General features: G+C 59.0%; 1 protein-coding gene across 1 annotated transcript; it reads left to right on the top strand.

Annotated features, from left to right (window-relative positions):
* The first annotated feature begins 2036 nt into the window (after positions 1-2036).
* On the top strand, positions 2037-11931 carry SPINDOC (spindlin interactor and repressor of chromatin binding). The gene is given in 7 exon segments (XM_054725836.1): positions 2037-2300; positions 6410-6739; positions 6825-6974; positions 7102-7239; positions 7398-7598; positions 11420-11468; positions 11470-11931. Coding segments are annotated over 7 exon segments (1149 nt in total). The 5' UTR covers positions 2037-2173; the 3' UTR covers positions 11624-11931.
* The last annotated feature ends 709 nt before the right edge of the window (positions 11932-12640 follow it).

Genomic DNA, 12640 nt, shown 5'->3' with positions numbered 1-12640 from the left:
CCAAATTTTTTAAACTTAAACTATATAGGTAGGTACATTGTTATTAACTTAATTAGGGTACTCCTAAGCTGGCCTTTGCTAAAAACTCAAGGGGCCAAAGAGCCGCATGTGGCTCGCGAGCCGCAGTTTGCCGACCACGGGACTAGGCGATGGCTCCTAGACTACAAACCTATACAGCATGTTACTGTCCAAAATCCTGTAGGCAACTGGAATACAATGGTAAATATTGGTATCTAAACATAAAAAAAGGTACAGTGAAAATGCTGTATAAAACAGCGGCCACCAACCTTTCGGACCTTACGGACCAGCCGTGGTCCGCAGACCCCCGGGTGGCGACCGCTGGGATAAAAGATAAAAAATGGTGCACTGAGCAGGCGCACTTGCTGTGAAGGGAGCCTGCAGGAGTGGAGGCTGCTCTGGGCGAGTCAGTGAGGGTGAGTGGATGTGAAGGCCTAGGACCTCCTGTCCACCACTGTAGACTTTATACACACTGTACACTCAGGCTCCACTCCATTTACAAAAAAATACTTTTCTTTCTTTAATACTAAATTAAACTGAGCTTACTTTTTTACTTTATAAACAAAAAGTATTTCTTTAACCCCTGGCCAGTGTGACTCGGTTGGTTGGAGCATCATCCCTTACACTGAAAGGTGGCGGGTTTGAATTTCCGGTCAGGGCACATGATCCCTGGTCGGGGTAGGTATGGGAGGCGGCCAATCGATGTTGATGGTTGATGTTTCTCTCTCTCCCTCTCCCTTCCTCTAGATTCTAGAATCAATGAAGAAGAAAAACTAGGACCCAAACACACACATTAGCCTAGACCTACACAGCACTGTCTTCCATTGGCACTTGTTTTCCCACGGGAAGTTCAAGGGCAATAACAGGCCCGGAGTTGCCACCTCCGGTGACAGCAGTGCCTCCTTCTGGAAAACCTCCTGGAGGGCCTGCCCGAGGCTCCTCTTGGGGGCCCGTCCCTCTTTTCGGAAAGCAGGACCTCTAGGAGGTCCGCAGGCCACAGGACGTTTTCAGTCCCTTTATACTCTTATGGGACCAGTGTCATCTGCAGGCAAGACATGCGTTACCCTGAGTCAGGACTGCGCTTGGTCTGTTACAGCGGCATTTAAAGTGGGTTTTCAGTACCAGACATTTTCTCCACCAAAATCTCAGGGAGGGTCCCACCGCGCAGGGAGGTGCCCACGATGTCACAGAGGGAAGCGCTCAGCCAGGCAGGGTAATGCCGCAGCGCCATGGCCGCCATGGCAACTGGGCTCTGGTCTGCGGGCTCTTAAGGATTTCTGTGACCTTGGGGCGGGGCACAGTCCCCAGACCCAGTTTAAAAAGCGGAAACCATACACAGGAAGCATCTATCTCGGTCTCTTGAGATCTTGCTTCCAGGTGTACCCCTGGCTCAAATAGATTCTTACAGAAATTCACAAAGAACTGGAAATCATAAACAGGAGAGATGGTCTGCAGCCGCCCACACTCCACCTGGCCCTTCCTCGTGGTGCGCCCTGGTCCAGAAGGTTCCACCGCGTTTTTTCGAAGGAAGTATTACGCATCTGGGAAAACAGATAAGGTGCCCACGGTCACCAAGAGCTGGCAGATCGGGAAGCCATCCCGTCTCCATTCTTCCCACGCCCCGGCCCCTGCCACGCCGCCCCGGGCATCTTCCAGCGGAGGCCAGTGCTCCTCGTGCCAGCGAAACGCGTCCGGTGGCCTCTCCACGGAGAGCCGCCATCTCAATGGACGGGGCCGGCGGCTCCGGGCGACCCTCCGGGAGCCACAGGGCCCGCGCTCCGGGGCGCCACTCCCGCCACGGGCCCCAGCGCTGCGGGCGCCCGCCAGCCCTTCCCGCGGCCCCGCGGGGCCTGGGATTCTAACGGGGCCGCGTGCGCGGGGCGGCGCCGCGCGTGATTGGCCGCGCCGGGCTGGGGGGCGGGCCCGCGCCGGGCGGCCCGCAGGGCGCCGACAATGAGGCTCCATAAAAGGCAGCGGCGGGGGGCTGGGGCCCCGGATTGAGCCCTCCCCGCCCGGGGTCCCGACGTTCCAGGTCGCGGGGAGGCCCGGACGCGGCCGTCGCAGGCCCGGCGGGCGGCGGGGAGGGGGCGGCGGCTGAGCGCCAGGCCCGCGCGCCGGCCCTGCGGAGCCCGGGCGCGGCGGCCCCGGCCGCACCATGGCCCTCAAGGCCGAAGGCGCCGCGCTGGACTGCTTCGAGGTGACGCTCAAATGCGAGGAAGCGGAGGACGAGGACGAGGCCGTGGTGGTGGCCGTGATCCCGCGGCCCGAGCCGATGCTCAGAGGTGAGGAGGGGAGGGGACTCCACTTCCGCGTCGCGGTCCGGGGTCGGACCTGCCCCCGGGGGCCCCCGCGCACCCCTGCCCCTGGGGTCTGGGCCCGGCGCCCTCCCCCTCCGCTCCGGCCGGGCGCCCGCCCCGCCCCCTCCCGGGCTCGGAATCGCAGGCCTCCCGAGCCCCTCCCCCGCCCGGGGTCTGGAGCCTTCGACCCCTGCCCGCCCGCCGCGCTCCGGAGCTTCCGGTGCCCGAGCGCCCCCTTTCCCGAGCCCAGCCGGCGGCCGGATCCCCGGAGTCGCCTGCGGTCCGCGGCCGTGGTCTCCCGCCCCGCGGAGCGGACACAGGCCCAGGGCCCGGCTGTGCCACCGGTGGGCCGAGGGCGGCGGGCCGAGGGCCCGAGCACCGGGGCGCGGCCGCCTGGTGGTCCCGAGCGGTTCGGAGGATGGAGGCCGGCGCCGCAGCCTCCGGCCCGGAGGATTGTAAGGGCCCTGCAGCTCCCCGGCCCCCACCTCCACACCTAGGCCCTCCACTTGCGCGAGCCACAGGTGTCACATTCCACGGCCTCGGGGGTGAGTGGGGGTGCTGGCAGCACCCGGTTTCAGAGAAGCCCTTGCCTGGGGGGGAGGGGGCGCCCGCAGCCTCCCTAGGAGGAGAGTGGCCGCGGGAGGGGCCTCGAGGAAGGTCTGGGAACTTTCCTCCAAGTCTCCAGGCCTCCGGACGGGGAAACAAAGGGCACCTTAATGGGAGAAGCACTGGTCATGGAAATGCAAATAGCCTGACCCCCAGGCCCCTCTTTTTGGGGGGAAGTGCCCAGGGGAGGCAGAGGGGAAAGCCATTCGCTTTACCTCCGGGACGGAATGAGGGAAGGGCTGCCTCTTCCGTTTGGAATCTGGAGGGTTCGAAGATGAGTGGGGGATAAAGGCACCATCCTCAGAGCTTCCAGTCCAACAGAGAGAGCATCTCCCAGCTTCTCCTGGTATTCATGGAGTGCTCCGCGCCAGGCGGTTAGGGATGAGGAACTAGAAGCCCAGAGAAGCTCATTAGGGGACACCTACTATGTGCCAGGCACTGTTTTAGGCTGGACATGCTAATGGCCATAAACAAAGAGGAAACTGCCCCTCTGGAACATACACACGCACATCCTAAGGACCGAACGCAGACAGACGTAAATCAGCGCATAGTAAGCCAGGTGGCGATCAGTGGTTCCGAGAACACTAGAGCAGAGTGAGGAGGAAAGAGTGGGGTCAGTGTTTTATTTGGGACATGGATGGTCGATTCTCTAAGGAGGTGAAATTTGAGCACAGACCCAAAGGAAGGGTGGGAGTGAACCCCAGAGAGACGTGGAGGAAAGCCTTTTAGGCAGAGGGACTTGCAAGTACACAGGTCCTGAGGCAAGAAGCTGTGGGGGAGAGAGAGGATGAATTCAAGGTTTGGGGCCTGAGCACCCAGAAGGATGGGCTTCCCGCTAACTGAGGTGGGAAGCCTTCGGCAGGCTTGGGAGGTCGGGAGTTCGGGTTGGAACGTGGTAAGGCTGAGGTGCCTGGGACACATTCCAGTGGGGAGGTCAGGTAGGAAGTTAGACACACGAGTCTAGATTTCATGGGAGAGTCTGGCTGGAGGTATAAGCACGGGAATTGTCAGCAGGCGGGCAGTGGGACCAGACGGTGAGAGGAAGAGGGCAGACAGAAGCGGTCTGAGAAGTCATGTGTGCTCCAGCGATTCCAGGGCGGAGATGGAGTCATTCCCTCATCAGGCATTTCTGAGCGCCGCTCTCTGCCGGGCACTATTGATGCTGTTGATAACAGGCGTGAAGGATCAGAAGTCCATGCTGTCCTGGAGCCTACAGTGTGCATTAGGAACACCTGTGAGACACACCGTGCCAGGTGGTGATGTGTGCTGTGGAGGAACGGAAACGGTGACGGGGAAAGGAGTGCGCAGGTGGCGTGGCGGCAGCTTTCTGCACTGGCAGAGACGGCCATGGTGGGAATGTGGTTCTTCAGCAGCGACCTGGCAGAGGGGAGGGAGCCGTGCAGGTTCCTGGAAAGAGATGATGAGGGACGGAAATGAAATGAGGAACTGGCGTAGGTGACTGAAAAAGAGCCCCAGTGAAGGAAGAAGAACCACAGGAAGGTGGTACCCTGGAAGCTGAGTGACAGGTCAGGATGGTGGAAGTGATCAGTCAGAAGATGAGGTTTAAGAGCTGACTGCTGGGTTCAGCACGGGTGACCTTGATGAGAGCTGTTCTGGACGAGTAGTGGGAAAGAAAGCCTGATTCCAACTCGGGGTCCAGGTGCCTACCATGGTCACATGGGAGTTAGATACACCCCCACTTTGGACCTGGATCTTCTGAGTCCTAGCCAATTCCCCTGTCATTTCAAATGCCACCTCTTCCATGCAGCCCCAGGTGCCGGGGCCTCCCATATTGGTATTTCGTCCCGTCCTCTTGGGTGGGGACGAGCCGTACCCATGAGGGGTCTTAGGCACTCCGCACAGCCCTGAGCTGCCTGCCTTTGCCGAGCTACCAAGAGCTCCTGCCCTGGCAGCTAATGGTCCTTGTGCACAAAGGGCAGGCGCCGGGCAGCCCCATGGGGATGCGGTTACCGCTGCCAAGGCTCAGGGGCGCTGTGCGAGGGGCTAGCTTGGATGGGACGGGCGGCCTTCTGAGGGAGCCTCAACAGCTGGAGAAGCAGGCATTGCTCACTCACTGACCGAAGGCCCATTGAGCATCTCCTCTCCTATGTGCCCGCCCTGTGGGGACAATAAGATGATAAAATTTACCATCTTTGACCTCAAGAAAGTGTGACTTGATGTCAGATGTGGATGTAACAAACTGCCAGGGCTGGGAGGCCGAGGCTCCCAGGCGTGAGAATCTGAGCGGGTCCTTTAAGGGAGTGTAGGAATTTGCCAGATTGACTGGGGATTCTGGGTGGATGTGCAAGTTTATTATTTTAAAATATATTTTTATTGATTTCAGAGAGGAAGGGAGAGGGAGAGAGAGAGATAGAAACATCAATGATGAGAGAGAATCATTGATGGGCTGCCTCCTTCCTGCACACCCCACACTGGGGATCAAGCCCGCAACCCGGGCATGTGCCCTTGACCAGAATCGAACCTGGGACCCTTCAGTCCACAGGCCGATGCTCTATCCACTAAGCCCTGGTTGGCAAACTGCGGCTCTCGAGCCACTTGCGGCTCTTTGGCCCCTTAAGTGTGGCTCTTCCACAAAATACCACGGCCTGGGCGAGTCTATTTTGAAGAAGTGGCATTAGAAGAAGTTTAAGTTTAAAAAATTTGGCTCTCAAAAGAAATTTCAATCGTTGTGCTGTTGATATTTGGCTCTGTTGACTAAGGAGTTTGCCGACCACTGCACTAAGCCAAACCGGGTAGGGCCAAACAGTTTGTTCTTGTATTGTGGTTATTATTACCTAACTTGCCCATCCCTGTAGTGTTCCAATAGGAGACAAAGGCAAGGGCTGTTTACGGGAAAGGGAAGGGGACATTGTGTCAGTGTTCGGAAGGCATTTCTGACGGTGCAGATACCCTAAATAGTGAGGCTAATTCTAAAGGATGTTTTTAATTTTCAGTTCAGTGGTCATCGTATCTGCTTTCTTCTTATCCTTGCTTTAGGACACGTAGCTTTAGGCCCAGTCCAAAGGTTATTTTGCCCTTTTAACATCCCAAAGATTTGAGGCATAAGATGTGCAAGGTAGTTCCTCTGGGATGACAGCTCCAGCTCCATTTATTTATTTTTTCCTCCTTTTTTAGGATGAAAGCTGAAGAATTTATTTTGTTTAAAAATTTTTATTGATTTCACAGAGGAGGGAGAGGGAGAGAGAGATAGAAACATCAATGATGAAGAGAATCATTGATTGGCTGCCTCCTGCACGCCCCTCACTAGGGATTGAGCCCGCAACCTGGTTATGTGCCCTGACCAGAAATTGAACTGTGACCTCTGGTCCATAGGTCAGTGCTCAACCACGGAGCCACACCAGCCGGGCTATTCATTTTTTCACAGTGGAATGCTCCTCCCGTACACCCCAAGTGTGGGGACTTGTGTCCTAACTAATACTGGCCATGGGCACCTTTGCTGATCACACCGCCCCCTCCTCCTTCCGTAGTGGCTCAGCAGGAGAAGACCCCGCCGCCCAGGCCCGGCCTGCTGGAGGCAGGCGGCAATGGCTGTGAGGAGCCCAAGCTGCAGATGACTTGGGAGCAGGAGTTCCTGGTGGGGAACAGCCCGGAAGGCAGCGGGCGGGCGCTGTGCATGGTGTGTGGGGCCGAGATCCAGTTCCCCTCGGCGGACACGGCGCGCGCGCACATCCTGGAGCAGCATCCTCACACCCTGGACCTGAGCCCTTCTGAGAAGAGCAACATCCTGGAGGCCTGGAGCGAGGGGGTGGCCCTTTTGCAAGATGTCGGAGCTGAGCAGCCATCCCCACCCAACTCAGGTAGTTGGGCCGGGGGTGGGGGTGGGAGAAAAGCAGGCCTGTGGGAGCACGCGGGTGGCGCTCACGGGGCATTTGCCCCCTTCAGACTCGGCCCAGGACGGCAGTGCAGACCCTGACTCTGCCCCAGACCCTGCCAGAATGCCAGCAGAGATTGTCGTTCTTCTTGACTCCGAGGACAGCACAGTCCTCCCGAGGAGGACCCGGCCCAGGGGACTCCGCCCCCTTGAGCTTCCAGGTCAGTCATGGGGAGCCAGTGAGGCTGAGCTGGGGGAAAGGGAGGCACAGGCCTGTGTTCTGGGGTAGAGAGGCTGTTGGGCAGAGAGCTTCGGCAGCGGGGTTCAGGCATATTCCCTCTTTTGCAGTCGCCCCTGCCACAGAGCCAGTAAATAAGAAGCCCCGGAGTCAGAGATGGAAGGAGCCCCCTGAGGAAGAGCCCGTCAGAAAGAAAAGAGGCAGATCCATGACCAAAAACCCGGACCCGGACCCGGACTCTGACTCAGGTGAAGGGGGAGCCCGGGTCGGGGCACGTGGGGGTGGGCAGGGCCCAGTCCGAGGGCTCCCGCACCTCGCCTGAGTGGTGCTCAGGCCTCCAGGTCCTGGCCTCCGTGGGGGAAGGCTGCCCACCCTCCTGGACTCACAGTTCCACTCTCCCTTGCAGACCCCTTGTCGCCTGACTCGCCCACAGAGGCTTTCACAGCGCCCCCCGAGGTCCGACACTTCACTGACGGCAGCTTCCCTCCCGGCTTCGTCCTGCAGCTCTTTTCCCACACCCAGCTAAGGGCCGCCGGCGGCAAGGACGCCCCCAGGGAGGGGCAGGCAGCCGAAGGAGGCCTCCCCCCGCTGGAGAGCCCCTCTCCAGGTGAGCTCCCGAGGGAGACCGGGGCCGGGCAGGCTGCGTGGGCTCCGGCCCCGTGGAGGCTGCTCCTTGATGTTGGGCGCTTGGGTCCCTGCGAGATGGGGCCTGGGGCTGGCGGATTTGAAGGACGGGCTGGCTCTGGGCTGAGCTTTCCTGGCAGGGCCTTGGCGTGTCCCGGAAGTGGTCATTAGGTTGGACTAGGCCAGTCCTCCCCCAAGGTGACACCGGAAGTTGACTGGAGCCTGAGTGAGAGGTGCCCACCTGGGCCTGTTTACAGACTAGACCAGTGAACACTCAGCAGAACCTCTGGGCAGAGCGGCTCAGTGAGTTGCCGAATGACAGCAGGGAGCGTGTTTTTGTAGCACATCCTCCTGATCGTGAGAAACTTCTGTGCGCAGTTCCCTGGGTCCTTACGGAGTGCCTTTCTAGGAGATTCTCAGGTGCTTCCTTCTTCCATGCCTGTGTCAGTCCCTGTGGCTGCTCTAACAAGTTGCCACCGACCCAGTGGCTCCCAACAGCACAGATGTGTTGCTTTTCAGTTCTGGAGGTCAGAGGTCTCCCCGGCTGGAAAGTCACAGTGTCGGCAGGACCGCGTTTCCTCGGAGGCTCGGGGAGCCTGGATCTTGCCTTTTCAGGGTTCTAGAGGCCGCCCGCATTCTCTGCTTCGCCTCCTTCCATCTTCAAGGCCCACGGGGGCCAGCAGACCCTTTCTCGGGATGCCATCTTTGGCCTGATCTTCTGCCGCCTCGTTCCCCCCTTACGGACGCTTGTGACCACACTGAGTCCACCAGACCGCCCCCGAGGAATCCGTAGTTTAAAGTCAGCCGACCGGCACCATCCATTCCAGCCGCGCAGAGCCTAAGCCTGCAGCCTCGCTCCTCCATTGCCGTGGAACTTACCCTGTTCACAGGTCCTGGGGTTGGGGACAAGGACACCGTGGGGGCCGGTGTTCTGCCCGTACCACAGTCATGGCACCAAGCAGAGGCAGGGTTCCGATGAGAGCCGAGCATTTCAGTAGGGCGGAGGCTGAGCCTGCGTCCTCTTCGTTTCGCCATGCCGGGCCCTGCTCGCAGCGGCGCTGCTCAGGAAGTGGTTCTTGCAGGAGTGAGTGAGTGACGCGGGAGTGCCTTGTCCCAGCCGGTCTGCATGTGCGTGTGGCGTTAGAGCCCGAGGAAGAGGCACTCGAGAGGAAGAGCAAGCGTGCCCCTCTCAGCCCCAGCACGACCGCGATGCCCGCTCGTCACAGCTGCTCTGTATCCTCAGCCCTTCCCCAGGGCTCTGCGTGTGCAGCAGGTCGTGTGTGTGCTTCCTTCCCATCTCAGGCAGGCGTCCCTTCACGTAGATCCCGCTTTAACTGGCTCAAGTTTCAGCTTGAGTCACATTCCAGTCCTGCCTCCCCGAGACTGCTTGGACTTGAACGTTTCTGAGTCTCCTGTTGTCGTGGGTCACGGCGCTAAGTGGCTGCCTCTTCTCTGTTCAGTGGGTCTGCTTTCGTTCTCCAAAGAGCCTTCATTTTGAGCCCTGGGTTCCCAGTGCCCAGCTCCACCTCTGTGGCGTGGTGGGTAGCCGAGAAGGGAGTCCCTGGGCCTCGGTCCCTTTGGGGTGAGTGGGGAGAGACTTGAGGCTCAGCAAACTGAGTGACGGGAGGGGTGGAGGGGCTGCAGGTACTCCCCGCAGGGGCAGGATCTGTGGAGTTCGGACTCGGCCGGGAGCCACAGAAGACACTAAACAACCCAACAGCAAGTGGCCTGCCGCCCAGCCCCGAGCAGAGCCCCGTGGAAAACGACATGCGAGAGGCAGCCTTGGTCCCCAAGCAGCTGTGGCCGGAGGGACAGGCTGGAGGCAGTGCAGAGAAGAGGGCCCCACGCTGGTCCCGGGCAGAGGACAGCGCCGCAGGCTCTTCCGGGACCTCAGAGCTTGGCTGGATTTCTCCGAAACAGGCTTCAACCGAATGTCTCTGCTCTGAGTTGTTTTACGTATTAAAGTTCGCTGAAGATTTTATTTGAATAAAGACACTACCACTTTTAAAAGTTTAAAGATCAAGGTTTTAGAAGTTGGAGAAGTTCTCTGGTCAGGTCAGCTGAGCGGATGGATACGAGTGTGAAGCGGCCCGGAAAGGCTTTCTGGGGCCTTGGAGGGTGAAGGTGGGAGGGTGCCCAGGCCGAAGAGGCCCTGAGGGCCCGGCTCCCGTTTTCCCGAAGAGGACGCTGAGCCTTGGGAGGTAAGGCAGCGCGCTCAGGCCCCTCGCTTGCCTGGGCCCACCCACAGGGCCAGAGCCCAGCCCCTGGCTCCCTCTCTCCCTCCCTCCCTAGGCCACATCCGCTGCCTTTACTCCCCCCACTGTAACTATCGCTCCTGCAAAGGCTAGTCCTTAGACCCATCGCCAGGGCCATCTCTCCCCGCCGGACATTTCTCTGTTACCCATCAGTTTTTTTCTGGATTTTGCCCAGCAGCCTACACAGCTCTTACTTCTCCCTTCTTACCCCTCCTCCTTCCCTAGCCACTGTCCCATTTGTCCGTGGACTTCCATCCGCTTTGGGAATGGCAGCTCCTTCAGGTCAGGGTGCTTGCCTGTCTCACTTACTGTGCTCTCTCTCCCCAGTGCCCAAATAGGTGCCGCTTAACCAGGTATTTGGTGAATGAATGAATGAATAAGTGCCCCAACCGTGGGTCAGGGTGTATACTCACTCCCTGGTGACCCGCCCACAATCGCAGCTTTAAATACCATTCTTGTGCTCACAACTCCTGCCTTGACCCTCCAGCCCAGACCTCTCCCCTGGGTCCCAGCCTCTCTTCGAATTGCCCATGGACATCTCTACTCGGGCTAAGGGTTCTCTCAAGCTTGGCACGTCGGAGCGGAGCCCAGTCTCTTCCCCTCGCCCCCGGTCAATCTAGTCTTCCTCAGTCTTTTCTTCCTGAGCCACTGGCCACCTCATTCTTCAGTTTGCTTGGGTCAGACCCTCCGTCATCCTCTTGTCTCTCAAAACCACATCAGACCATGGACAAATCTGTTAGCCCCACCTCCAGACGTGTTCAGAATTCACCTCCTGTCCCACCTCCACTGCGGCTCCCCTGTCCGAGCTGCCGCTTGCCCGGTTCCTGGGACAGCCTTCCAGCCAGTGTCTGGCTTCTTCCCTTTGCCCACTGTGGCCGGTCTCGGAGCAGCCAGGGTCCCTGTCGAACACCCAAGTCTTTCCTGGTGATGTGATCCTCACCCCAGGACCTTTCCTGGCCCTGCACCCTCACTGCAGGCACTGGCCTTGCTGTTCCTGCAGCAGCAGGTCGCTCTGCAGCGGCACCTGCACTGTCTTCCTCCCACCGGATGCTGCTCCCCCAGCTCTCTGCCCAGCTGGCCCCTCACTTCCTGTCCATCTTTGCTCACAGGTCAGCATCCTGAGACCCTCCCTCTCCCCTTCCCTGGCATACGTTTTTTCCTTTGCATCTGTCTGCATACATCCTATTGCATCTCTTGTTTATTCTCATTGATTGGCTCTCATCACTGGGACATCAATTCCAAGAAAGCCACTTGCTCTGCTCCATGCGCCGCCGTTCCCCTAGCAACGTGGGGCAGAGCGTGGTAGCCTGATAAGTTACTGTTGATCAAGGAGCGAATGAGCGGGGTTCAGCCTGTCCTCACGGAGCTTCTGGTTTATCAGGAGGCAGACCAGCTGCTGAGGACAAAGCAGAATTTGCTCCATTGGGCTTCCCACGCACCGGGCACTGGGCTCTGGAAACGGGGGTGTGTGCGGAGACCTTCAGGAACATCCTCATAGTGGGGTGTCTGGAGGGCCCTGACCCTGCTCTCTGCTCCCATTCCTGCCCAGGTCCCCCTTCGGGCCTTCGCGGGACACTGGATCTCCAGGTCATCCGGGTGGATGGAGGAGTCCCCGGCAGTCAGCCTCCTACAAGATTGGTCCAAGCATCCCCAGGGCACCAAGGGTGTGGGAGCAGGTGACACCCCAGACCGCCCGCGGTTTTGTTGGAATCAGCACCACGGGGGGTGGCGAGAAGCAGGGAGTGGTGTATAGGTTCCTGCTTCCCGGGAGGGGGTGGAGGAGGCCGTGTCTCTTGGCTTCTCAGAGCTTCCGCTCTGCCACCTGATGAAGAGTGCCAAGGCAGGACGGAGGCGGGGAGGGGGCACAGAAAAGTGCCCGCCCAGCAGGTGGGGACGCGGCTGAGGCTGTGTGTTGGGGCACTGGGCCTGTGGAGAACCCCGCCGATCCTTTGCTGACCCACACCTCTCTGTCCCACCCCCTCCCACCCTCTCAGCCGCTCACCATTCTCCTTTGGCGCAGTGCCTTACACCAGAGAGAGGAGGTCACCACGGGGTTTGAGCTGAGTCCCACTACCTCGGAGGACGCCTCTCCTCCCCCCTGTCCAGGCCCCTAAACCAGGAGGCCTCCATTACCTCTTCCCGCTCCATCCCTGCAGGAGGCCACGCAGCCCACCTGGGCCTCATTCACTCCCACTCCTGTTCCGGTTGTACATACATCTCCTTGTTGACAATAAATTATTTTTTTTTATTAAGAGAGTTCCGTCTGGGCCATCATTGGGGGGAGGGGCTTGCAGGAGGGTAGCTGGCCTCCTGGGGTGACCTTGAGGGGCAGGAGGGCTGAAAGGTCCTGGGCAGGACCAGGGCAGGGCTTTGTTGGTCCAGAGGCCTAGGTCTGCCTTGGCATCAGAGAAGCGTCCCCCTTCCCTCCCCTGCCCTGGACATGAGCTTGCTGACTCCCAGGCCACTGTCCGAGAGAAGCCACCGCCCAGGGTCCTCAGCCTAGGAGGTGAGGCTTAACCTGACCTTTTTAACCTTTTGCACTCGACACGTAGTTTCACCGAGGGGGGGGAGGGGGATTTTTGTCTATTTTTCCAGTATCTTTTCTTGTTTTCATTAGCATGAAAGGACAAGTAAAATGTAAATGCCGTCTCAACTGATGCCACCACCTAAGCTTATCTTTTGCATAGGCAGCAATCTTGAGTAGGAGGGTCCAAGGCATGAGTCCTTGCATCATGCCTTTTTGAGCTTGCATCATCTTCCCTTGGTAAAG

Source organism: Eptesicus fuscus, chromosome 13, assembly GCF_027574615.1.
Source record: "Eptesicus fuscus isolate TK198812 chromosome 13, DD_ASM_mEF_20220401, whole genome shotgun sequence".
NCBI lineage: Eukaryota > Metazoa > Chordata > Mammalia > Chiroptera > Vespertilionidae > Eptesicus > Eptesicus fuscus.
The sequence above is the reverse complement of the archived record's forward strand: the minus strand, read 5'-3'. Positions and strand labels throughout refer to the sequence as shown.